This window comes from Hippopotamus amphibius, chromosome 2, assembly GCF_030028045.1.
Source record: "Hippopotamus amphibius kiboko isolate mHipAmp2 chromosome 2, mHipAmp2.hap2, whole genome shotgun sequence".
In the NCBI taxonomy this organism is placed as follows: domain Eukaryota; kingdom Metazoa; phylum Chordata; class Mammalia; order Artiodactyla; family Hippopotamidae; genus Hippopotamus; species Hippopotamus amphibius.
In genome coordinates this window covers 21575073-21601603 of record NC_080187.1, presented here as the reverse complement: position 1 = coordinate 21601603, position 26531 = coordinate 21575073, and the positions used below count along the sequence as shown (strand labels likewise).

The 26531-nt window shown below is 38.7% G+C and overlaps 1 protein-coding gene across 4 annotated transcripts in view; it reads right to left on the bottom strand.

Moving 5' to 3' along the window:
- The window catches only part of FKBP15 (FKBP prolyl isomerase family member 15), a 50188-nt gene that overhangs the window by 11615 nt on the left and 12042 nt on the right, over positions 1 to 26531 (bottom strand). For 3 of the 4 annotated variants that reach the window (XM_057720514.1, XM_057720517.1, XM_057720516.1), the window contains exons 3-19: positions 26189 to 26273; positions 25671 to 25740; positions 22516 to 22590; positions 21982 to 22080; positions 20249 to 20398; positions 19299 to 19367; positions 17822 to 17968; positions 15785 to 15927; positions 15220 to 15277; positions 12786 to 12893; positions 10552 to 10648; positions 9960 to 10066; positions 8379 to 8493; positions 6880 to 6989; positions 6463 to 6570; positions 5922 to 6016; positions 4965 to 5067 (exon numbers count right to left, since the gene is read on the bottom strand). In XM_057720514.1, coding sequence (XP_057576497.1) covers positions 4965 to 5067; positions 5922 to 6016; positions 6463 to 6570; positions 6880 to 6989; positions 8379 to 8493; positions 9960 to 10066; positions 10552 to 10648; positions 12786 to 12893; positions 15220 to 15277; positions 15785 to 15927; positions 17822 to 17968; positions 19299 to 19367; positions 20249 to 20398; positions 21982 to 22080; positions 22516 to 22590; positions 25671 to 25740; positions 26189 to 26273 — 1739 coding nt within the window. The remainder of the gene's footprint in view (positions 1 to 4964; positions 5068 to 5921; positions 6017 to 6462; positions 6571 to 6879; positions 6990 to 8378; positions 8494 to 9959; positions 10067 to 10551; positions 10649 to 12785; positions 12894 to 15219; positions 15278 to 15784; positions 15928 to 17821; positions 17969 to 19298; positions 19368 to 20248; positions 20399 to 21981; positions 22081 to 22515; positions 22591 to 25670; positions 25741 to 26188; positions 26274 to 26531) is intronic. The other variant, XM_057720515.1, reaches the window with a different exon arrangement.

The window sequence follows — 26531 nt, the reverse complement described above, 5'->3', positions numbered from 1 at the left end:
AAGCCTTCAAATGTGTGAGGTCTTGGACTCAGGAATTCCATTGGAAAAATCTGTCCTTAGGAAATACTATGTAAGAACACAAACGTTTTGCTATAAGGATGACTGATGCGGCACTGCTTATAGATGCCAAACAATGGAAAAACAAAATACTAAAAAAGTGGACTTAAGTAAATTGATATATCTATCTTGTATGCAACTATTAAGAAGAGTGTTATGAAAAAATACTCAGTGGTTTGGGATAGAGTCACCATCTATTGTTAAATGTCACCAATCTGATACATAAGAAATGGTATTCTTGTCATTTTCTAAGTTTCCTATAATGAACAAACATTTTTTTTTTTAACAAGAAAAGGTTATTTTAAAATTTAAATTGAGGGGCTTCCCTGGTGACGCGGTGGTTAAGAATCCGCCAGCCAATGCAGGGGACACGGGTTTGATCCCTGGGCCGGGAAGATCCCACATGCCATGGAGCAACTAAGCCCGTGAGATACAACTAACTCAGTCTGTGCTCTAGAGCCCGTGAGCTGCAACTACTGAGCCCACGTGCCACAACTACTAAAGTCTGCACACCTAGAGCCCGTGCTCTATAGCAAGAGAAGCCACTGCAATGAGAAGCCCGCACACCACAACGAAGAGTAGCCCCCACACACCGCAAGAGAAAGCTCGTGCATAGCAACGAAGACCTAACGCAGCCAATAAATAAATTAATTAAAAAAAATTTAAATTGAATACCTTTGATGGAAATCCACTTCTCAGTCTACAACTTCTCCCTAGCACTACTATACTAATAGTAGTACTATAAAGATTGGTCACGTGAGAGTAACTGCTTTGGGGGTTCTTGGAAGAACAGTGGTAATAAAAGAAGGGAACACTCCAACTTCTTTGACTGGTCAATGCATTTTAAATGGTGCTCTGTACTGTCCAAACAGGAGCTACATATTCTCAAGTAACATCTAATGAAATCAAAAGGACTACCCTGGAAAATCGTCCAATATTCTGTGTATTAAGGATGATGATGGAAACGGGATGGTGGATGAGAAGGAATGGTAAACAAATGACAGACACCACACTCATTTCACCTGAACTGATGTGCTCCAGTAAAAAACAGGAGAAATCAGACGACAGGAAAGGCAGTGCGTGCTCTGCTGGTCTTGACTGGTGGACAGCAGTGTATTTACCGGGTTGGACCATCTCTCCTACACTATTATAGCACTACTACCATTACTCCTCCTACACCACTACACTTTACTGTTGCCTGCTTTCTTATTATCACTGGTCCCTTCGTAGGGTATTCACTGTGCTCACCTCAGTTTTAAACTTATTTATTCCAAAGCTTTAATCAGCTTTCTAGCTTACATTAAAAATCTGATATTTTGGCTCTCTTAAAGGTGGAGGAAATAAAACAAATTGTATACAAAATAAAAAGAAATAGGCTATGAGTACCTGAGTGTACACTGGCAAAGGTGCTCTCCTTGACCAAACTTCAAGTCAGGCTCCTGTGAGCCCTCGACCTTGGTCTCTCCTCCTGTCTTTGGCCTGACCAGCTCAGTTTTAGCAAGAATCCTGCTAAGTCAGTTTAGAGAGAATCTCCACCCTTGATATCTGATCAAAGTTCTCCATCCCAACCTTTACTATCTAAGTCCTTGGCCTGTCATTAGCTAGAATCCTCCTACCCACAATGTCTCCTCTTAGTAATTTTCCATCCACTGACCCCCTTGCTCTGCTCCTTGGCTGCAAATTCCCCACTTGCTCTCACTGTATTTGGAGTTGAGCTCAATCTTTCTTCCCTACTGCAAAAGTCTTTTTTTTTTTTTTTTTTTTGTCTCGCTGCATGGCTTGCAGGATCTCAGTTCCCTGACCAGGGACTGAACCCGGGCCACAGCAGTGAAAGCCTGGAATCTTAACCACTAGGCCACCAGGAAACTCCTGTCTATTGCAATAGTCAAATAAAGTCTTCCTTACTGTTTTAATAAGTGTCAAAATAAATTTTTTAATAACATGACCTTTAGAGTGGGCTCTAAGATACTTATTTTTGCTGTTCAGCAGCCTTAGGTTTTCATCTGTTAAACATAGAGGACAATGGCAGCTTGAACTTCCAGACAGAAGCAGGGTTTTCATCTGCTGCAAGCGGAACAGAAGTTTTACCCATCGTCCTGCCCCAAAGGGCCTAACAGAAACTGAACCAACACAATGTTCAGAGGACTTTGTGTCTATTGTGGCTCCAAAGTTCACTAATGACAGAGCAAAGACAACTCGCACAGGGCTTCGCAACAGCTTAGACCACTGGAGGGGGTGAATTCCAGAGGAGAGGCAGGGGAGTGGATGGTCACTCTCACTGAAGAACAAGCAGAGTGGAAGATCAGTCAAAAGCGCTCATCTCAGGCCCTTATAGACAAAGGCCTATTAAAAGCATGAAAAGTAATATTCTCACCCAACACACACATAGTGCAGACCGTGAAGGGATGAATGACACATTCGACAATGGTTGTCTCTGAGTGGCAGGACTATTGGTGAGTTGTGTTTTACGCTTGCTTCTCTGTATCTCCCAGAATGAACAGATGCAATGTTTGTAATCGGAAAAAAGTATGTGTGAACACATACATGTATGTGCATCTGTGTGCATGTGTGCATTATGATTTTTTTTTAAAGGAAGGGTTTGCAATATCAAGTGAGAAAGGAAAACATCAAAAACCTACACAGTGGATAGGACGGCTCCCTGGTTCGCACCTGGGATCGAATTCTGCTGTTGACACAGAGAGCTGGGGAAAGCAAGCAATGACAGAAAGAACCAAGAATTCAGAAAACCAAGGGAAAAAGCATTCAGGTTAGGAAGAGGAAAATGATATCAAAGAGAGATGGCCATCTGGCAAAGGAAAAAGAACATGGCTGGCTGGAGGTGAGACCCTCAGCAAGTCTTTTCCCCTCCCTGGGCCTCAGCTTACTCTTTTGTAAAATCATATTAAACTAGATGACCTGTAATTGCTCTTCCAGTGTTAACCACTATTTCATGGTTTTATGAGGAAATATTAATACTGCCATAGAGAAAAATAATTAATTTCATTTATTAAATATTCATTGAGCACGGAACCATAAGTTTCTGAGTGTGCTTGGAAGAAGAGAACTGCCTCCAGGGATGAAAGGACCTTGATTATTTCCATTTAAGAGGAGAGATTCACAGGGAAGACTGTTGAGTAAGTAAGAAGTGGATCAAAAGAAAAACATTAGAGTCAAGACTTGAAAAGTTTTACTGAAATAAATGGGACCAAGTGAAGCATGTGGTACATGGTACCTGACTCATCAAGAACAGTGATACTCAGCCTAGCAGATGCCCTCAAACAGATCTGTGTAAAGCATGGTGCCTAGGACCTAGAAAGTGTCTGACAGGTGTTAGCTGGTAGTACTGCTTTTGCTATTATTACTACTGTTTTTGCTACTATAAGTAGAGCATTTACCAGATTCACGCACCATCCCAGGCATTTTTGGAGTTTATGAACAAACATTTGGGTGGATTAATAAGCTAATTCAGGGGATTGGCAAACTATCACCTGCAGGCCAAATGGGCCTGCTATCTGTTTTTGTAAATAAAGTTTTACTGGAACACACACACACACACACACACCACTGATACTCAGCATGACAGTGACACAGTGAACTTGCTAAAAACAAAGGTGTCCAGCTGCCACCTACACAGACTGTGGCAAAAGAAATCACTAACAAGAGCAGTGATTCCTACCTGGCTGTGTATCAGAATCAAGGGGAGCTTTTTAAAAGTTCAGATTCAGATCTCGACTAGAAATGTTGGATTAGAATCTCAAGGTGAAGTTTAAGAATGAGTATTTTTAATCGAGTTCCCCAAGTGACTTTGAGGCAGCCAGACCAATGTTTGGGAACCACTGATTTAGAAGTTACAGTAATCATTTTAGACCTGAATAGTAACAGCTAGACCAAATATATTTGGGTGTCCCTGTTAGGAAAGAGAGAGCAAATAAAAGTAGAGGAAGGAGAAACAGTAAAAAGGCACACTTAGTGCGGAGTGGTGACCCAGGCATTAGGACTCAGCCACGACAACAAGTGGTAAAGTAGGAATGGGAAAGATTCAGGGTCAGGACTGGACAGGGCAAGGCACTGCTTATTTGAGGGTAAGGTGTCAATTTTTTATTTTTATTACTTGACTGGACACTATGGCTAAGAGAACACAAAGAATAACAGCAATAAGACCTAAATAAGGAATCCTTGCTGTTAACAGAATGTGAAAAAGTACATAAACTCCATAAGCTATAAAGTGGATTCCATTCAACTTTTCATGTTATCAAAAAAATTCTAATACAAAATATAAACTACTTCTTATACCTCTGAGAAAACAGCAGATGAAAGGGTTGCGATCTCCCAGCTGATTGGGGGGAGCCCAAACAAGAGGAAACTCATTCCAGAAAAACAGTGTCACTGGAGCAAAGACAGGAGGAATGGGGCTTCCAAATCAGTCGATCTCAACCCAAGACCCACAACAGTCTTCCTTCCTTATAGCTACTTCATAAACAGGTCAAAATACCTAATTCTGAACTGACTGAAGCCAAACAGTAGTACCTTAAAATGCTCTGGCAGATACAGATGAAGAAGCAAACTAAACAATCACAAACTTCACAATAAATATTTGTTACGTGGCATAACAGAAAGTGTCTATTGATTTTTTTCAGCAGAATAGGATTAGTTTCTAATAAACTGTGTAATCCTCACCTTAACCAGATTACTAAGATTAGTGATTGTTTTTGCGTCAACTTATTATAATACATTTATACAACAGAAATCTGGACGGTGGATACAGTAAAAATCTGTTGGAAGATTTCTAGTTCTCTTCCCAGTGACAGCAAAAATTCTGCTCAAGAGCAAACTGGTAAGTACGTACACAGGACACTCCTTGGCTCTACACATCCTGACCTGGGCTTTTCTCTCCCCAGTTACTTTACCTTCTCTTGCTCAGCATGCAAAACTCTTGCCTGTGTGTGTTCTGTGGCAGTTTGAAGTGAGTTGTTCCTCTTCTCCATCATCAGGTTACTCTGCTCAACATACCTGTAAAATAAATAAGGAAAAAGAAAAACATTTATCAAGCACTCAATGCACACCAGGTACAACCCACTGTACATTCAGTCATCAGAGCATTGCTCGATACTGTCATTGGCAACAATCTGAAAGCATTTTGTTTTCCCAAGATCTGCAGTAACCAAGTTTGGAGGCAGGAACCTGGGCCAGGGGTGAACTGCTTTGAATTTGCAGAATGAAGAGGAGAGGAATGTGAACTTGTGTGTTGAGGGGAAAGAAGAGAGGAAAGAGACAGGAGTGTGAAGGCTACAAGGAGGGAAGAAAAGAAAACCACTCCCCTTCCCCCTCCATGTGGGAGACAAGAGACACTGGAGAAGAGAAATACGGGAGAAGGATATTTTTTAAGTGAAATGCTACATGCTATGACATGTTCCCCTGATCTTTCCCCTCAAAAAAATTTTCAGAAGTATCTAGAAAAATTATACAAAGCTTGGGTTTCAAATGGAAACTAGAAGTTCTAGTTGACAGAGTCAGAGCCCACACAGAAGAGAGAAGAGTTGACATCAGAGTTTTCTAAGCATTAACACTACTTCCACAGATGAGGAAACTAGATCTAGCAGGAATAAACAAAATGCCCAAAGCCACACAACAAATGAGGAGCAGAGCCAGGATTGAAACGCAGGTGTGCATTACATCACAGCCTCCGGTGCCCTTTCTCCTGAAATCCCTCAGTCAACAAGCAGTAATTCACACGACAGGCAGGAAACAGAAAAGAGCAGAAATACACATAAACTTCCCTAAACAAACATGTTTGTTTAACTTGGGCATTTACAAACTAAACCCTTTTTTGACCATCCTCGCCAGTGCCCCGTACCTGTCATTACCTCTGATTTCGTTCAATTAGTTCACTGATCTTGTCATTCTGTTCTTCTATCCGGCTGCTCTTTTCAAGGATCTCTTGCTTCAATCTTTCATTTTCCTAAATTCAAAATATATGATGTGTAACAAGTTTTTAAGAGAAAAGCACCAAATAAAAAGGAATCAACATGAACTGACAGGTGATACTGTTACATATCTGAGACAAAAATCTAGAATTTATGTCCACATAAATATAATCCTTAAAACAACATATCAAATTCTACCTGATGGATAGAAATCACTACATCCAATAGACTAATATATAAATGGCTATAAAGTGAAGCGAAATATTGGAATATGGTCAAAAAAGAAATGTTTCCTTCTGATTATAGAGTGATAAGTCACTTGGAGTCTTCAAGCCATAATGGATTTTCCAGAATTTCCCAACTCCGCGCAGCATTTGCCACATGCTCTTACTCCGGGAGTGGAGGTTTCAAAGGGGAGCACACCTGCGGAGGGAGCGGGGCAGGACCCCAGGCTGAGCGCTCTGTCCTTGGTCTCTCTCACCTGAATAATTCGCTGGATGTTGCTCATAATCACGCTTGTTTCCATCGTCACCGACATGCTAGGAGCGAGCAGGGAATTGCCAGCGCTGTGTTTCTGTAACTCTTCGACCTACGAAAGGAGTGCCAGAAAGACTTCTCATGAATTTTTTAAAAGGAGAAATACAATTTGCCTGAGATCTGACCACTTTTTTGAGGGGGTTAACAAGTTTCTGAGACAATCTCCAATGTAAGCAGGAGTTTTCCTCTACTAACCAGATCCCCAAACAAAACGACCCTTCTAGGTAAATAACTACTAACTACTATGAATACAGGACACCAGGAAGAGCTTACCTACAGCCCTGGTTGCTCCCTGTTTTGTATCCCCTCCTCATACCCCCACTTTCAACACAACCCCTTAGTCATGAGATGACTCAGTCACCTTCGTCATGAGATGGTCCATTTTATCAGCCACTTTGCTGACTGCCATTCGAATTTCAGTGTTATGTTGCCGGGCTTCAGTCATGAGAAATGAAGCCATGTCCCCTGATCCTAAACAGACATAAACCAATAAGAAACTTATGAAACTGTAGCAGAGGATACCGTATGAGGAAAAGCCAACAGCTCTATCAGCAGAGGAAAGAAAGCAGAGGAAATCAACATTTCTAAATACTAGGAAATGCTGTAGATGATTTACACTGTCAGGAGAAGAAGCAGAGGGGATAAAGGCAGAAGGGCTCCAAAGCTGACAATAACTAAGCTACGCTCCTACAAAACACATCAAGGGATACAGTTGGGTTCAAGGGCACAAGCAGTACACTAGCAGCTCAGATTGCTTCTCCATTCACACAACTGCATGCCAGGTATTGGAGCAGGTATCAGGGATACAGCAATGAATGAAACATGGTTCCTGCCCTTGGCAAGCTACCTGGTGAGGAGACTCACATATAAATAGATCATTATAACAGAGTGTTGTAAGTGCAAAGAATGAACCATGTAAGAGGTTGCAAGGTACAAAAGAAGCACAGAGAAAAGCAAGATTAACTCTTTGGTGACACAAGTATACAGTTATGTCTCTGGAAGGAAAGGAGAGCGGGATGGCAACAGGGAAGGCTTCACAGAGGAGAGGACAGATTCAACGGTTTCCCAGATGGAGAAGGGCAGGGCTTCCAGACAAAGGATGCACCCAGGAAACCCTTATCACTCTAGGACCATAAATTTTGTTGTGGGATATACTTGCTTCTTCCTACCACTCTCCTAATACCCAAAATGATTACTATACAAAAGACAAGCTGCAGAACAAGAAGGGAGGCTACCATCCCTGCTGTGTGCATTTTATTTTGCTTTGTTTTTTACACAAGGCAACCACACTTGCACATGTACACAAGATATCTAAAAAGTTACCCACATGACTGTTTCATGATGGAAAACAATAACTTTTCACTTCACACCTTTTTGTGTTGTTTGACCTTTTTATAAAAGTATATTCTTTTCACAACTTTAAAATTTTAACAAAGTAGCTTTCAAATGAGATACAGAACAGTCATCATGCTTTCTCCCCAGTTCCTGCAATGTTTTACTCTTTCACTATTTGCTACAAACTCTACAGAGCAACTCTGAGAGAGGAATTAAAAAGGGCAGGCAGGAGACTCTGCAGGAAACAAAGCACAGAAAATGGCCATGAGGATTTTGGGGGGATGACGGAAATGTTCTAAAGCTGGACTATGGTGATGGTTGCACAACTCTGTAAACTTATTGGAAAAAAAAACAAACCATTGAATTGTACACTTCAAACAAGTGAATTACATGGTATGTAAGTCATACTTCAATTAAGTTGTTGAAAAAAAGAAATGAAAAAAGGGCAGAGATCTACTGGAGTCAAAATGGAAAAGGGATGGAAGGGAGGAAAGCACAGCAAGAGCAGAAGTGAGAAACTCCTACCTTGAAAATGAGGAGGCTGAGAGAGTGGTGCGGGGTACAAGGGCCGAACGGGCTGCAGCTGGGAAGCAACAACTGGTGCCTGGGGATAAGCGTAGGCTTGCACACCTGCGTAGGGCTGAGAAAAATGCCAAGTTACAGCCGGCTTATAAAACATTCATCTCTCTCTTTTCTGCTTAATTTGTCCTGATGGAATAACGTAGATAAACTGGAAGGAGACGCAAACTTATTGAAGCTGGAGATGGATGAGACTAGGATTTGGTATAGGGTAATAATTGCAGCAGGAGAGTAATGTATGTAACCCAGTGATGCCTGGTCACTGAAGTCCTACCTAGAGAGTGAGGGGAGCATGTCTCAGGTCACTCCCCAGTCCTCTTGTGATGATTTAAGTAAGCAGGAATTCATCCTCCAGCCACTGGACCTACTGATGGTCTAAGAAATTTTAAAACTAAGCAAACTCTGCTTGGTTTCATTAACGTAAAAGAGGTATTCATTGCAATTCCAAACTTAATCCACCAGTTTTGGAAGGATGCCTCTCCCCTGCTAGATTCTCATGCTTATCTGTATGACCAGGAGCTCTCATTTTCCTCTGAGCCTCAGTCACCTCAACTGTAAAATGAAAATAATAATACCACTTCTTAGAGTTGTTGTGTGGACTAAATGAAACTATAGATAGGTGAAGTTCCTAACAGCGGGTAAGTGCATGCCTGGAAGACAATAAATGCTCACTACACAGCAGCTGCCATTGTAATGATGATGGTTACCCTTCCTCGAATTAAGGAACTCCAGCTCATTTCCAGGGACAGGTATAACCACCCATCCATTACTAAAAAAGAAGCTTAGTCTATAGGGTATAACTCTCCATTAGCTCCAATCAGGAGTGGGGAGAGGGCAAGGTAGGACTTTTCTCAATTCTGATACACCCCTTCCTAATGGGGCACAGTCTGACCCCTCCATCAAGAATCACCAATGAAGTGAGGATCTGTTATCAGGGGGGAGTTAAGTCTTATCCATCAAATGTGTCAGGGCAAAAGGAAGAGTCCACTGTCCTGGCAAACAGTCAGCAGAGGCAGACAGGCTGTTGCCACTGCCTTCTGTGAAAACAGAAAAAAACCTGCTTTTAAGAGCTCACTTTTGGAGGATAACTAGACAACAGAGTTCAGCTGTATTTTCATACAGCCTCCATCCACTGCTCTTCTGCCACAACTGTTCTGCTCAGTGTAGTGCAAAATCTTAGCCTATCAGCTAAGACTGACAGAAGAGAACACAGAAGACTTGAATATATACCCCTCAATTAGACATGTGTGAAAAGGAAAAGAAGCAAACATTGCTTGGGCTTTTACTATGTGCCAGGCCTTGCACCAGATGCTTTGCTTGTTCTTGCATTTAATCTTTACAACAACTTATAAGGTAGGTAATCCTTCGCTTGTTTAGACATGAAAAAGTGGTAGTTCAGGAAGGAGAAAAATGATAAACTCTATGGGGAACTGCGACTATATGAACTGTGCAAGAAGAAGAAAAGAGACTGACTAGAACCATAATAAATTATAGCCTATAATTGATAGGGTTTAAAAATGCTGTTACCTGAAAGGAGTGGGCATTTCCAGATACAGCTGAGTGGGAATCATGAGATACAACTTGCATCAAGGCAGGAGACGGTGCTTGGAGCCCAGAAACAGATGCCTGAGGTGCTAAGATAAAGCAAGAAGTTTTCACTCTTATCCATCCCTTGTTTCATGGTACAGGTCTGGACTATCACCTTACATACCATCACCCTCCAGACCTGACCACTTCTCTTACCTAGTCTCCTAAACCCAGCCCTACTGGAGTCTCAGCAATGGGCCAGTGGAAGGAAATTAGGTGTGCTCAGGTGCACATGACTCAGATTTATGATCCCATCAGCTGACAGAAAGTGCAGAATGACACACAGGGAGATGGCTCATTAGCTGAGTGCCGAGTTCCAAAACTGACAATGCAACACAGCAGAAGACACAGCAAGCAGACCAAATATATCTCCAGGTCTGAAAACGCCCTACCCACGGACAAACAGAAAAATTTTATACTGTAGTCCAGTTTTCAATACTAAAACAACACAGCCTAACATTTTAAGGAACAGTGATGGTAACTTTAGTACCAACCCAATTCAAGGCCACAGAGCCTCAAAGAGGTTTCTTACTTTGTGAGGTCATCTGTGGTAGCATTGGATGGGCTGGCTGGAGAGAGGGCTGGATGGATGGAGTCACCACGGGCTGCCCAGCTCCTCGAAGAGCATTCTGCAACAGGCACAAGTATTTTGGTTACTATGTTTATGGGTCCTTAAATGAAGACTGAGGCTGACTATCCACCCTAAACCTGCTTACAACCAGTGCTTTTAGGCAAAGAAGAGGAAGGAAAGGCAAGCAGAAAGGCAAGAGTTTAATAAGGTGTGGGCTATGGGAAGAAAGCACTCTATTATGTGCTAGAGTAGGATCCCTTCGCCTTGTAAATTATATCTAATAATCATAGTTAATTTCCAGTATAAATTTTTGATATATTGTCTGAAGCAGCTAGAGTGACTGTTCCCCATAACATTATCATTTTCCAAACCATCAGCTACCTTAAGACTGACATAGTCTGTTTCCACAGAATTAGGGCCTCTTACAAGGAAACCCAGGGAATAATGCAGCCTTTCTCTTCTGCCAAATAATCTCCACAGACCTCAAGGTACTCAAAGAAAATCAGAGAAAGCAAGATTCACTGTGCCTCATTACCATGCTGTTTTTGACAATACAGTTTTAGAGTGTTTTCCCCTCATTCTTTCTCTTCATAAAAGCAAAGCAATGTTAGTCCCTTACTATAATTCTAAACGAAGTTAACATACAAACATCTTTCTGATTCACAGAAGGAATACTTGAGGCACAATATACAGTGACTGTGATCTGCTATGCTACAGTTCAAGGGCTGAAATCTCTCTCACATTCTTTTACTTTAGAACTTTCTTGTTTCCCGATATTCTCAGAAATGTATTACGCATTCCTGGAAAAGCATCCCAGTTTTACATCATTACATAAATTAACCTAAATGTCTAACAACAGAGTGAAACAAATCACGATAAATCAATATAATAGAGCACTGGGTTGCCTTTAGAGGTGATAAAGCTTTGCTTTATTTATTTACCTTTTTATATTATGATATTAACATAAATGTTCATGATGTAACATTAAGTTAAAAAATCAGGTTACAAAACAATATATAAAGAATGCCCTTTTGTTAAATGTTTCTTCTCTTTAATTTACATTACTCTACAATGAATAATTAGCACTTAAAAATTTTAAAAAGAATATTACCTTACCCAAATTTCATTTCCAGAAACCTGATAAAAATCAATCCTATAACAGGCCCCAGGAATCCTATCTTTCTTTAAAATGTTAAATCTACACAGAGCTTTTCCATGAAGAAATAAAACAAAATTATGAAAAAATAAAGCCTATTTTGAAAAATTTTTTTCTTAAGAGCATCACGTTTGCTTTGTTTCACACCAATATCAAAGAATCCTAAAAATTAATCACTGTTAAGTATTTCAATTCAGTTGAGAAAGCATTACTTTATTCAATAAGGAACCAACCAATGGGAAAAGAACTTGGTTTTAACTTAAGAATTAAGTTACTTCTTCCCATTCACCAAATTTCAAATGGATTAAATAGGAAATAATAGATCTAAATATATAATAATAAATATTTTTAAAAGATGTGATGTTTACAAAATCTGAAAGTGGGAAGGCTTTCCAAGTATAATGTCAAAAGCAAAAAACAAAGGGAAAAACTGATAGATCTGATTGCAATAGAATTTTTGAACTTCAAAAAAATCATGCCACATACAAAGCCAAAAGATACCACAGTGTGATTTATTATTATTATTTTTTGGCTGCACCTCATGGCTTGTGGGATCTTAGTTCCCTGACCAAGAGATTGAACCCATGCCCTCAGCAGTGAAAGTGCAGAGTCCTAACCACTGGACCACCAGGGAATTCTCACAACGGTGTGATCTTAATATTAGATTACATCAGTGGAAAAACCAACATTTCCCAAGGAATCTAAACATTCAATCAACAAATATGAATTCATTATTTTATGGGTCGAGCATCATGCTGCCTAAAGGGTGATGTTTACTGACAACAGAGACTTCAGGAGAAAGCTAAATTAACTACTTAAAACTGCCCAGTTCTTGTGGCAGATATACAGAATTGCTTCCATTTCTCAGGGGAAATGCTAATTATAGCAGAAATACATGTACTGAGACCAACCTGTATCATTTTGAATATAAGCTCTCTAAATAATGTTTCTGGGTTAGAGGCAGAAAAGGCAATAATTTCAATTAAAAGAAGACAGCAACAACTGCACTATTCACTCTAAGACAGCGAGTGGGACATACTTCAATTTCCGAATCATTGGAATCCAGCTGTGGTGGAAGAATGGGTAGCATAGGCTGGCCCATTTTAGCCATTCGAGAGATCAATTTGGCCTTGACTGTATCCGGATTCTAAAAAGAGAGGAAAGTCACAAAAATCACTGTAATCAAGGCTGATTACCTTCAGTCAGCTCTATGTCTTTTGGCTCATGTCAAATCTTTCAATAAGTCCCACTGCCTTATTTATTTGAAACTATCTTCTAGAAAATGAGAATTAAAGATTTATTGCCTAGAAGCATACATGGGTCACAATTAATAATAGGAGGAAAAATAATTCCCTATATGTTGGAATGGACATAGTGGTTTCATCTGTATTCCTTCATTTCAATCAAGTCTCCCTACCAGGCATAAGCATCCTCATTTTACAGATAAAATACTAAATTAGTATAGATTAAGGGAAGGAGGCATTTTAGATAATAGTACCCTCTCAAAAGCCCAAGAGCAACTCAGTAGATACATATTTAGAAGAGATTTAGGGAGAGAAGAAAACATGAGCTCTGTGTTCTAAATTTAGGTTCAGTTAACACTAACTTGGCACTGATGACACACTAGTTCCTGAGCTAAACGCCTCTGAATCCATTAACTGGTTCAAAGTGCAGCCTTCAGGGCAGAGTGTATACCCCTAAGGGTACACAAGATGATCTAATGAGTGTAAAAAGAAATGACCATAACCTCTATTTTAAAATTATTTTTAAGCTACAGTAAACATAAGACATTAAACTTGTTTACAGGGATGGACAGTACTTTATGTATATAATTTGTAAACAGACATACACTGAGAGTGTGTGCTCATTTTTTCTTAACTAAAGGAGACACATAATCAAGTTGGGTCCATCAAAAGAGGGCTAGTTATATAAAGGAATATTCACACAATGGAATATTGTGCTCTAAAGATACAAAAAGAATGAGGAAGCTTTCCATACACTAACATGGAAAGATACTGTTATTATAAAAAGCAAGGTAGATAATACATACAATATGCTATTTTTCTGTGAAAGAGGGGAAGATAAAATATACATTCCTATTTGCTTGCATCTGCATAAAGAAACATTCATTGAGGGAACATATAAGAAACTAATAAAAGAGCAGTTACCCAAGGTGGTGGGGGGCGGTGAGAGAAAATAGGGTACATGGGGGCAGGGGTAGGAATGAGTCTTCTCAATGTATATCTTGTTATATTGTTTTGCTAACTGTGTCAGATGAATGTAATTACCTATTCAAAACCAAAAATAAAAACTTAAATGTAAAAAGAACAAAAAGATGCTTAATTTTATGTTATGTGAACTTTGCCTCAATTGAAAAACCAAAACTGTAAAACAAGAAATGAAAGAAAAAATAGGTTGGAGACCACTAGTCTATACCAAAAGTTACTGAAGCTTAGATATAGGTGACAAAAGAACATGTGTCTAGAGACTACAAAAGAAGTAATACTGAACAACTTTTGTGGCTATTCAAAGATCTCAGATTATAAACTGTTTTTCAATTTTGATTCTTTGGCTTAACTTTTCAGGTTTACGTCACCTTTTACACATTTCAGATCAACGATTTGCCCAATTAATTCCTGCTCTGGACTGAATATAAGCAAGTAAACTACGGTTGGAGAGAAATTAATCATCAACTTCATTCCATACAATTATCCTGTTTCCCAATGTGGAAGGTGAAAGCCACAGGGCTTTAGAACTTGAAGCACTTCAGCTATTATCACATCCACATGTAGCAAACTCAGATGCCTTCACAGACCAGGCAGGGCATCAGCAAACACAGTGTACATCCTCCTAAAGGTCTTCAAACCCAAAGTTTACTACAACAGTATGCTAGTCTTCTCATGTTAAGACTTGGGGAAACACAGACGCCTGCTCAAAGTCAACTAGATGGTGAATTAGCATAGGCTACCTCTGAGAGAATGAAAGTATGAAGATATGTTAGCAGTAATTATGATAACCAGAGCTAATGTTAATTGAGCTCTTACAATATGCCAGACACAATACTAAAAACTCTATAGGCATCATTTCATTTAAACCTCATAAAAATCTCGAGAAATTACTGAAGACATGCTCTATGTAGGTTCTGAGCTTAGGGGTTTATAAACATATCACAAGAACCCTTAGAGCGGCTATAAGAATTGTTTCCATTTTAGTAATGAAGAAGCTGAAGACCAGGGAAGTCAGATAATTTCCTCAAAGCCACATGCTTATAAGAATAAAGTTTTGAATCCAAGTCTGTCGTTGCAGAGACCAAAGCTAATTTATACTGACTCCCAAGTAAGGGAAAATGAATGAAGTAGCCACTGATTTCTAGCCTAAATCAACACTTCTCAACGTTTCTTTTTCTCTAACCTACCATATTCTATGCACCTTCCCAGCAAACTGGGGATGAGGAGATAGACTTATATACTCACTGTATTTGCTGTAAGCTGTTCACTGAGGGAGTTAGATTTGGAACGAAGAGCTGACTCCCTGAAAGCAAATAAGACATATCCTGAGATAAAAACAAAATCCATAATCACAAGTCTATATTATATTGTATAAACAAACTGTTTTAAAATGTCTGCCAACTTAATGTCTGTAAAACAGAATTTTAACTCTTCTTAGTTTGCATAATTTCTGAATGCTGGTGAAGATGAACAATTTTCCATTCAAATGCTTATTATTTACATTTTTTTCCTTGGATATATATTGTGTGATTAGGCCTTCTGCCCAATTTTCTTCCAGGGTTTGGCAGGTATTCTTTTATATCTTACATATCTTCATATATTCTTTTATATCTCTAGTACTTTTATAGACTATGAATATTAATACTTTGTCAGAAAATCTGATGCAATTATTTTCCCAATTTCCATTATCCCATTTTTTCCCCAATTATTTAAAATTATTTTAGTTTTCAACTACATCCCTATTTCTGAACCCCTCTAAGAATCATTTTCAGGGACAATAGAAGAGCTTGATACAATTCCAGTATCTTACCCTGATTTTAAAGGCACTGACGTGGATGGTGATACAACAGGATCAGCAGAGAGGCTGTCAGCACCAGGTATGGGAGAAGGGGCAGCAGAATCCCGGGAACTAACACTATGCCCATCAGAGCTGGAATCTCTAGCAAATTTGACCTAGAGAAAGATCAACCACAGGTGGAACAGGCTAACAGACCACAAAAAAAGGAGTATACGGATTCTGAGGGAAATGTTATACAGTAGTCCTCCCTTATCCTCAGTTTTTGCATCCCACGGTTTCAGTTACCTGCTGCCAACTGAGGCTCAAAGATAATAAATGGAAAATTTCAGGAAAAAAAAAACGAATGCTTATTTTTAAAACTTTTGATATATACCATAAAATTTCACACCATAAAGGGTGACCTACTTTATACTCCATAAATAGTATATAAATCTTTCTCAACACTCTTGTCACACTGGGTTTTACCATTCTGTACCAGCCTCGTCAGTTTTGCTGTTGTTGCTCTTGTCGTTTTTTGGCCACATCTCACGGCTTGTGGGATCTCAGTTCCCTGACCAGGGACTGAACCTGGGCCACGGCAGTAAGAGCCCAGAATCCTAACTACCAGGCCACCAGGGAACTCCCACAGCCTTGTCAGTGTAGCAATCAACTTGTAATTCTTTGATAACTGGTAAAATATGGTTATTTTCTTCTGTTTACAAAATGTCAGTCTTAATGGATTCAAATTGGTTTATTATCTATTACCACCCTTGATTTCCTCAAACTAAAAGGAAAATTGAGAAAGAATATAAAAGCTGTGAAAAAGGCAGCTGGAAGCACATCAGTCAAAGAGGGCAAGAACACCCACCAGACATATGGGTGTCGAACTAGGAAAGTTGTTGAGAAAAAACGCATATCCTTTGTTGCAGCAGGAATAATAGCCACAATGAAGACGATCATAATATTTATTCATATTGTATTTTATAGTTTATAGTTGCAAACATTTGGACCTAATAACCACAGTGTAAAACAAACCAAGTCTTTTTTTGGGGGGCGGTGGGGGGGGGGGGGGACATTAATTAACCACAATTTGTTACAAACTTTATTACAGAAGTATTTTTTTTTTTTTTTTTTTGGCACACGGGCTTAGTTGCTCCGTGGCATGTGGGATCTTCCTGGAGCTGGGACCGAACCCGTGACCCCTGCATTGTCATACAGAAGTATTTTTGATAAAATTTTTAAATGGTACAAAAGGGTAGAATGTAAAAAAGTAAAAATTTCTGAACTCCATTTCTATTCTCCAGAGAAAATCACTTCATTTCTTTTAATGCCTCCAGAAATTTTATATGAATATATGAGCATATACATATATTTATTTGTATACACACACACACAGACACACGCAAGATCATACTACTCATACTGTTTTGCAACTTGCTTCTTTCACTTAAAAACAGATTTTGAATATTCTTTAAGAACTACATAGAAGTCCACTCTGTGAAAAACCATAATTTAACCAGTCTCATAATAATAGACACTTAAGCTGTTTCCAGTTTTTTACTATCACAAACAACATGGGAGAGGGAGTAAACTATGCATTTATCCCTATCTATCTATCTATCATCTATCTATCTATCTATCTATCTATCTATCTATCTATCTATCTATCTATCTTATTCCTATCTATCTACCTATCTACCTACCTACTTACCTACCTATCTCATCTATCTACAGGTATCTCTGCACTCTTATGTTAATACATTGATAGGATATATTTGTAGCCACAGAATTCTAAATCAAAAGGTATGAACACTGGATAGGAATCACTATTTTACAGATAAAATAAAAAGTAGGTTACTGTAGAGAAGTGACTATGAATACAGAGCCAAGAAGGACATAAACGTTGGCCTTTAGATTCCAAAGCTGTTGTTCTTTCCAACTATACCATTTCTATTATTAAAAAGAAAAAAAAAAGATATCTTCAGAATCTTTTTCAACACATTTATTTATTCATTTTACTTGACTAGCAAAGAGGACTCATCAAACACAACACAGCACAACTTCACTTACCCGCCTAACCTCCACCTCGAACACCAGGATTGAGTCTGTTGATGGAATCCATCCTATTACCCCTTCAGAGCCAGCAGCGCAGGCTGGAGGGATGATAAGCAACCGCTTCCCTCCTTTTTTCATGCCCACCATTCCATCCTCCCAGCTCTTTAGAATCAGAGAAGAGGAAAAGCTCATCAGATACAAACCTTCTCATAAGACAAAAAAAAAAAAAATACAGGATCATCAGGTGCATATTCCTCCCTCCCACTGGTTATAAGAACATCTAGAATACTGCTTCTCAATTCACTTGTAAAAGCCAGCATATGCAGCGCTGTATGAAATATCTTAGATGATGAGAGAAATTGGGAGGATTAGAAGAATGGCATTAAAGAGAAACAGAAGCTACCACTTATTAAGCACATTTTTCTAAGTGCTTTGGTAAGTGCTTTACCTCCGTTACGTTGTTTGATCCCTAAAATAACTTCATAAGGTTAGTAGCAATATCTCCATTTTACAGAAGAGAAAATTGAGGCTTAAGGCGGTTAAGTAACTAGCCCAAGATCAGTTAGTAAATTGCTAAGCCAAGTTTCAACACTAGATTGGTCTAGCTTTAAGGGTCATGCCCCAACTGCTATGATCTACAGGAAAAAGTTTCCAAAGCATTCTGGGAAAAGGTCATAAACAAAGCTATGGAGAAAACCATTCTGCACGTTGATGAATGAGTACTTCACAACACATCAATATGTCCTGACGCAATGATACCCTACATGTGTAAGATACTCTTTCTTAAAAAAAATACATTTATTTGTTCGTTTATTTACTTGGCTGTGCCGGGTCTTAGTTGCAGCACATGGGATCTTCGTTGCTGCATGCGGATTCTTTCAGTTGCAGCATACAGGCTCTTAGCTGCAGCATGTGGGATCTAGTTCCCTGACCAGGGATCATATCCTGACCCCCTGCATTGGGATCGCAGAGTCTTAACCAACGGACCACCAGGGAAGCCCCTAAAACACTCTTTACTTTATAAAATACTTCCACAGTTGCTAACGAAGAAATTCACAACATGAGCCCAGGTCCTCAGACTCTAATCCCAGTGTTCCTCCTGCTATGTCGCAGTTGCTTCCCACCACGATTCAAAGCATCCCAGACAGATCAGAGTCACCCATTATGATACGCTGCTACAAGAAACAGTTTCACCTCTTTCCCAATTAGGCGATAGGAAGAATTTAATAGTTCCCTCAGAACCACAGGATGAAAAATAAAATGTAGGGACTAGAGAAAAGAAATGTACCCTTTTTTGATATATTGTCTCACATGTAAAAATTTCCCAAATGTAGATAATGTAGCATGTTTTTCTCTTCCTATCTTTTTTAACCAAGCCTTTCCAGATTCTCCAAAAATATACCCAGGTTAGAAATTTCAGAACATTCAGTCTAAGTTAAGCCCACTGCAACTGATAAACCCATACATAATAAGAACACAGTTAAGCCTTTACCTTGATCACTTTTCCTGATCCCAATTTCAGGCGAAGCAGCTTATCTTTGTTAGCAGTGGAGTCAAAAACCTAAAAGTTAATCAAAATAAACACGATTAGCCAATTTCAAAAATAATAATAATCATTATGACATTCCACTTAATACACACCGGCACAGTATTTCTGAAAATAGGTAATGTCAAATATACTGGAAAGATACTTCTGAAAAGAAGGGACCACATCATGGCTAAAGGTGTTAGCACATTGATTATCTCTGAGGCAAGGATTTTCCAGGTTTAGAAAAAACTAAACTTCTACCACCAAGTATTTAAAAATATTTTCATCTATAAAAAATTTTCAAATAAATTATCTCATTTGATGCCAACAGCTATCCTGCCAAGAAAGCAGGATGAGCACCAGTAAGCTCCACTCACAGGAAAAAAATTAAGAGCTTAAATGACTTGACAAGGTCAAGTTAGGATAAAATTGGCACCTGAATCCACATTTTTGGACTCATAGTCTAGAGCTCTTTCTATCATACCACACTACTTCTGTGGGCTTAATAATATAAAAACACAACAAGCCCAATCTATTCACAGTATCTAGTATAAGAAAAACAGAGAAACAACTGTGAGCAAAGTCTAAAAAGTTTTAAGACTTAATCCCATAAGAATATATTCAAGTTTAAGCCTGGTACAGGAGGACAAGACACACACATGAACAATTACCAAAAGTGATACCTGCGTAACTGCTTTCCTTTCTCGAAGTAGAAGAGACATACTGGCACTGAGCAGACTTTATACACTAGCATTTCAAGGCTACGCCCCAAAAGCAGTTGTAGAGACTAAAGCAGGGCTCCTATAGGATTTCTATTTGCCAAAAGCAGCAATTCACAGTAATAATACCTCACATTTGAATCGCTCTCATGAATATTTAAATTACAAAAGAACGTGCAGGGTACATTTTCTTACCTGCCCCAGTACGTGATTCTGAAAGAGCCAGCTGGTATAGGCCACTTCCAAAGAATCTCCAACTTCTACAGCAGGGCCTTCTACTACAATAAGGTCCTGTGAAAGCACTGAATCCAGGGAAGAAGTGCTGTTGCACTTGGCGATGCATACCTGTGAGATGAAATCAAAGCAGCATACACTTAGTTTAAGCTCAGGAAGTACTCATTCAGTTATTGCTAATGCTCTTTTCCAAACAGTGGCACCCAGATTACATGCTTAGAAGTAAACCATTCCAAAGTCAGTAATCTTGCCATGAATCAAAGTGCCTAAGAAGTATGGCTTTGGAGTCTGCCTGGGTACAGACCTGGGCACTGCCACTTATTAACTTGTGACCTCAGCCAAATAACTTAACTCCTGTAAACCTTATTTTGGAGGTTTTTTTGTAAGATGGAGATAAAAGCTTTGCATATTTCTTGGGGTAGTTATGAAGACTGAGCTAATACAAGTAGAGTACTTGGCACAGTGCCTGGCAAATAACAGTAAGTACACAATAAACATTAGCTCTCATTACTATACTGACTCACTGCTTCAGTGTTTAGGAACCTATGAAAGACAGGGGAGCTTCTAAAAAATTTCAAAAGGCATTTCTAAAGGCAATAAAATAAAGACCCATCACAAAATCATGTTGTATTCCCAGAATTCATCTCTACCACCTACAGATTTACCCGTATTGTCTCAGCACAGATCCTAGACAAGGAAGTCAGATACATCCTTATGAATAATTTTTCTATAGTCAATGTTTAAACATAGAATACCTTAGAAACCTGCTACTCATTTTCTCTAAAAAAGTTTCATTACTGCGATCAAATAAATGTTAACTAAAACAATGAGAAGTCATTTTTTATCAAGCAAATAAGACTGAGAGAAAAAAGATAATAATTCTAAATACTGGCAAAGGCATAGTGAGAAAACTGATTGAATAGTACAGTCTCTCTGAAAAGCAGTGTGCCTAAGTGCATACCCTTTGAACCCTTTGATTCAATCTTTCACTTTTTCCAGCCTAAGGAAATAATCAGAGGGGAAAAAAAAATACAGATTTGTACACAAAAATGCTCACTACAGTATCATTTATCTCAGAGACTGAAAACAATCTAACTGCATAAAAATAAGGGAATGATTAAATAAATTAAGGAACATTCATGTTATGTGGCTTTCAAGCATGTTTCTGAATAATTTTTCATGAGGTGGGGATAGATGCATTTTACATCATTAAATAAAATAAGCAAGAACTCTTAAAGGACTATACTTATGTACCTTATGCACAGAAAAAAAAGAAACATAACACGTTAACAGTGATTACTTTGGGTAGTAAGATTATGAATGATTTTTTTTAAATGCTTTCCTAAATTTTCTACAATGACCATGAAATAACTTTAAGACATTCTTTTAAAACACTATTTTTAAAAGATAGTTGTATTTATTCCTTAAGATAATTTATGAAGTGGAAAGTGTTTTAAAGATGTAAGTTTACATTTAGCCTTTTTTTTCTCCTTAAAGCCTCATTTTCAAGCAATTTGAATAAGTAGTCTTATTATTTCCCCCAAATACAGTAATCTCAAGTGATGAATTTAGTGGGTTTTTTTATGCTTGTCACTAAAAAAATATAGCAAGTTATGGGTTTTCCATATATTTTTTTTAAATCTAGGGAAATCCAGACTTGTGTTTGGCTTTTCACAGGAAGAATAAAATATTACCTGTTTATTGAACTCCACGGCAGCTTTTTCCGACTCAAACATGATGGACCAGTTTTGTCTCTGGTCATCATAAAAGGTGCTATAGTTATTGGGCTGAACCTGTGGAAAGGAGAAATGATGGGATAACTCAACTACGGATAAATCTGACTGCCTAAGTTCACACAGAAGGGCCTTGACTCAGTGGACTCAAAGACAGCTGTTAGGAAACTATCTTCCCTCCCACCCTCTACCAATCACCCCTTAGTCCACATTCCCAGAAGGCAGCCAAGAGACCTTTCCGAGAGGCTCTGTGAAGAGTCACTCTGGGGAATTCCCTGGATATCCAGTGGTTAGGACTCAGTGCTCTCACTGCCAGGGCCCTGGGTTCCCTCCCTGATTGGGGAATTAAGATCCCACAAGCAAAAAAAAGAAAAAAAAGGTATCCACTCTGGTGTCCAGAGCAGAAGCAGTGGATCTAATTCCCGCCAGGTATGCACAATCTCTCCTATAAACCAACCCCAAAGGAGCTAATGATTCCAATATGGGAAGCCTTACCATTAGCTCAAAGTTCAGATGAATCTTGGCAACAGTAACTGGCTGTTGCTGACTGATATAAAGAAGAATCCTATACTGTACTCAAGTAAAGATGGGCAGAAAAAAAAGAGAACAGGAATTAAAAGACAATACAAAATTAGCAGTAAGATGTCAGGGGTCATGCTTCATACAGGCATAAAACTCAAAACTCAGTTTATCCCTTAAAGCTTAGAGTTTAAATTCCATCTTCTCACTACCTACTTTAATCTCTTCTCATTTTGACCCTACTCTTTAACTGTAATTAGCAATGTCTTTATATTTGTTGGTGTTTTTATTTGTATGAGGGGTGACTAAGAGATATACAAATGGCCAACAGGTACATGAAAAGATGATCAACATCATTAGGCATTAGGGAAATGCAAACTAAAACCACAATAAGGTACCACTTCACACCTATTAGAAATAGCTATTAAAAGGAAAAATAATGAAGTGTTGGCAGGATAGTGGAGAAACTAGAATCCTCATATATTGCTTGTGGGAATGTAAAACGGTATGGATGCTGCAGAAACTGTTTGGCAGCTCCTCAAACAGCTAAACAAGCAATTACCATATGACACAGCAATTTCACTCCTAGTCTACACGCAAAAGAACTGAAAACAGGGCCTTAAACAGACACTTCTACATTAATGTTCACTGCATCATTTATTCACAATAGTCAAAAAGGAAGAAACAACCAAGGGTCCATCAAGTGCTGAATGGATAAATAAAATGTGTTATATACATACAATAGAATATTATTCAGCCATAAAAAATAATGAAATTCTGATACATGCTACAACATGGATGAATCTTGAAAACATTTTGCTAAGTGAAATAAGCCAGACAAAGAGTGTCTGATTCCACTTATATGAAATATCTAGAGTAGGCAAATTCATAGAGATAGAAAGTAGATTAGAGGTTACCAGGGAATGAGGGAAGGGAGATGGGGAGTTATTGCTTAATGGTTACAGATTTTCTGTTTGGGGTGACGAAAAAGTGGAAATAGTGGTGATGGTTGCTCAATACTGTGAATGTAATTTATGCAACTGAATTGTACACTTGAAAATGGTTAAAATGGCAAATTTTATGTCTCATATAATTACTACACACACACACACACACACACACACACACACACAGAACTTAAAATTCAACCCCAGAAGGGAGGGAGAGACTGACTATGGGGGCTCATATACAGTCCTGTACCAGAAAGGACTTTCTTTATCCTGCGTGAGGCAGATGGAGTGAGGGGCTAATCACCTCAACCCAATCCAGTGCTCGATGGAGCTGGTCAGGAAAGGATCACAGATTTATTAAGAGTTGGTCCGTTTCTGGGTTGTCCCTATTCTCGAGCACTATCTTCACGGGCTTTTGATTAACAGCCTATAAGGTCTCTGACTCCTCAGTCTTGACTTTTCTGCCCATCAGAGATTCTGAGCTGAGATTCTTTAGCCTCCTCCCCATGAAGTTCAAAACCTAGCAAACATATTGAGAGGAATGCTGTTGCTTGTTGCTTTCCCACCCTACGGTAGGATTTTATCTCCTATGCACCATAAGATTACAGAAGTTTCCCTCTGCCTTTCTGGCACAGCCCCTGGCCTTCCACACCACCCCCAAACTCACCAAGTGTCCCATGCGGAAAAACTGATCTTGTGTTTGGAGTGCCTCTAGTTTTTGCCAATGTCTCTTTCCCCCAGTAGTTTCTCTGTTTGGGACATACCTGATGTTTAGTCTACTCCTGAGCATCAGCAAAGGTCACAAGAGAAGGAAACACTCAGCTCACTGGCTCTTTCCTCTCAAAATTTTAGTGCATCTAGTCCTCATCATTTCCACAGCTCTCTAATGAATTTTAAAATATAATTTTTGCAATTTATCTGTCTTTTTTTTTTATAATTGTCACAGTGGGAATGTTGCCTGCCACAACATACTACATCCTATCTGAAGGTGAAGGGTGGTGAAGTCCCAAAACCAGATTTTTGAAATCCAAATGGCAACCCCTAAAGAATTAACAGATTTAGATAATAATCAACAATGGCTGCTAACATAACAAAATGAGAGGCAATCAGACATTATTTACCCCTCAAAAGGAGAATGAAAGAGATTTAAGGAACACAGTAACCTACTGCAATGCATGGACCTTATTAGATTAAAACAAACTTTAAAAAAAAAGACAGAGAGAGAGAGAGGTAATCAGGGAAATTTGAATACTAACTTGTAGTGAATGAGATCAAAGAATTACTGCAGTTTTGTTTAGGGGAGATAACAGCATAATGGTTATGTTTTTAAAAATCCTTACCTTATACATACTAAAATATTTACAGCTAAAATTGTATGCTGAAAAAAATTTTTTAAATAAAATAAAATTATATGCTGGAGATTTATTCAAAATAATCTGAGCAAGGGAAGAAGACAAGCTGGAGCTGAGATGAAACAAGACTGACCCACTATTTTTATATGTGTTTCCGAATTTCCAAAATTAAGCTTTTTGTTTGTTTGTTTTTAATACAAACAAGTGTTGTCCAGTATGCTAGTTACCCAGAACAGGTCATCGTCTCTCTCTGTGTCTCAGATTCTCTGAGGTACATGAACTCCACGTTACCTGGACCTCTGAAATTCTATAATTTCTTATGAGTATTTCAACAATGTTCAAAATCTTCTGGAGCAGAATTTGAAGCTAGATAAAACCCACAAAAGGAAATCAGTCTCTGGGCTTCTAACCACATCTTTTTGACTCAAACCAATATTTTGCTGTGTGACCAACTGCCCAACTTACCAAACTTTCAAAGGATAAACAGTGGTCATGCTCTAAGTGGTATACTACGTGTTGTTCATTACCTAACAAAAGGATGTCATTGGTAAATGGTTTACTCTAAAACTCTCCAAATTCTTAAGCTAGATTCATATCACAAAGGTCAAACTTAAAAGATTTTGAATGGTTGAATTTGTTTTAATGCACAACAGTAAGCAAAATGTGACTATACATGTTATTACATACCTAACATTAGAAATTCACACTCAGTGCAAACAATCATTCTAATCCTCTGATATATAAGACATCGGGCAAGTCCCGATAAAAACCAGCTCACTAGTATGATTTGGGACACTTGAATATACATGAGACAAGGGGGCATTCTCACCTCTCTGGCTGTGTGATTTCCCAGGACTGCAGCACCAAATTTGCCCTGCTTTACATATTGTCCATTTGTGCTACAGAAGCAAGAAAAACAGGTATTAATACTTCCTTTAACTAGGTAGAACCAGCTTTCTTTTCTGCCATATAGAAGTAGGGAAACTAGTCATTCAGCCTCTAGAAAGGGACAGAGGTGAGCAGTTATAATTTAAAGCTCTTACACAACTTCTTTATTCTTTAAACATCTACTATTCATGATATCTCAGTGGAGTGGCTTTCTTTGAGCACTTAAAAAGGCAGTTGTTGAGAGTATAAGCACTTCCTAGAGAGTACACAAGATAATGGCTCTTCAAAGTTTTGTGTGCAAAATTCCCCAAATGAAACATTAAAAAGCATTACTGATACTTTGTCTATGGCAGGACTGAGTAGCCATTTTGCAATGAACAGAGAGGCTTACTGTGAAAAGACAGGAGCCTAACCCACTCCTCCAACCAACTCCAGAAAGCCACCTTCTCAGCTACTTACTAACGATATGCATGAACTGCTGTTGCAACCAATACTGTGGAAGTGCCTGCGGTGGTGGGTGCTGTTTTTGGTGCCGCCTGATTTCCTAAAGATGAAGAGATGAAGGAGTAAACAAAGTTCATTCATTTCTTGCTTGAACTGATTTTTAACCATTAAAGCATTAAACCATTCAAAATTCTTCTTTAACCTTGTAGTTAGTGCTACAATGCTTTCATGACCATTGTCCTCACTTGAGCCACAAAACAGCCCTGTGGCCATACCCGGGCATGAGGAAATTGAGGCTCTAAGCCCCCAAGTGCCTTAAAGATGACAGCAATAAGCCCAGGACTAGAACCCAGGATTC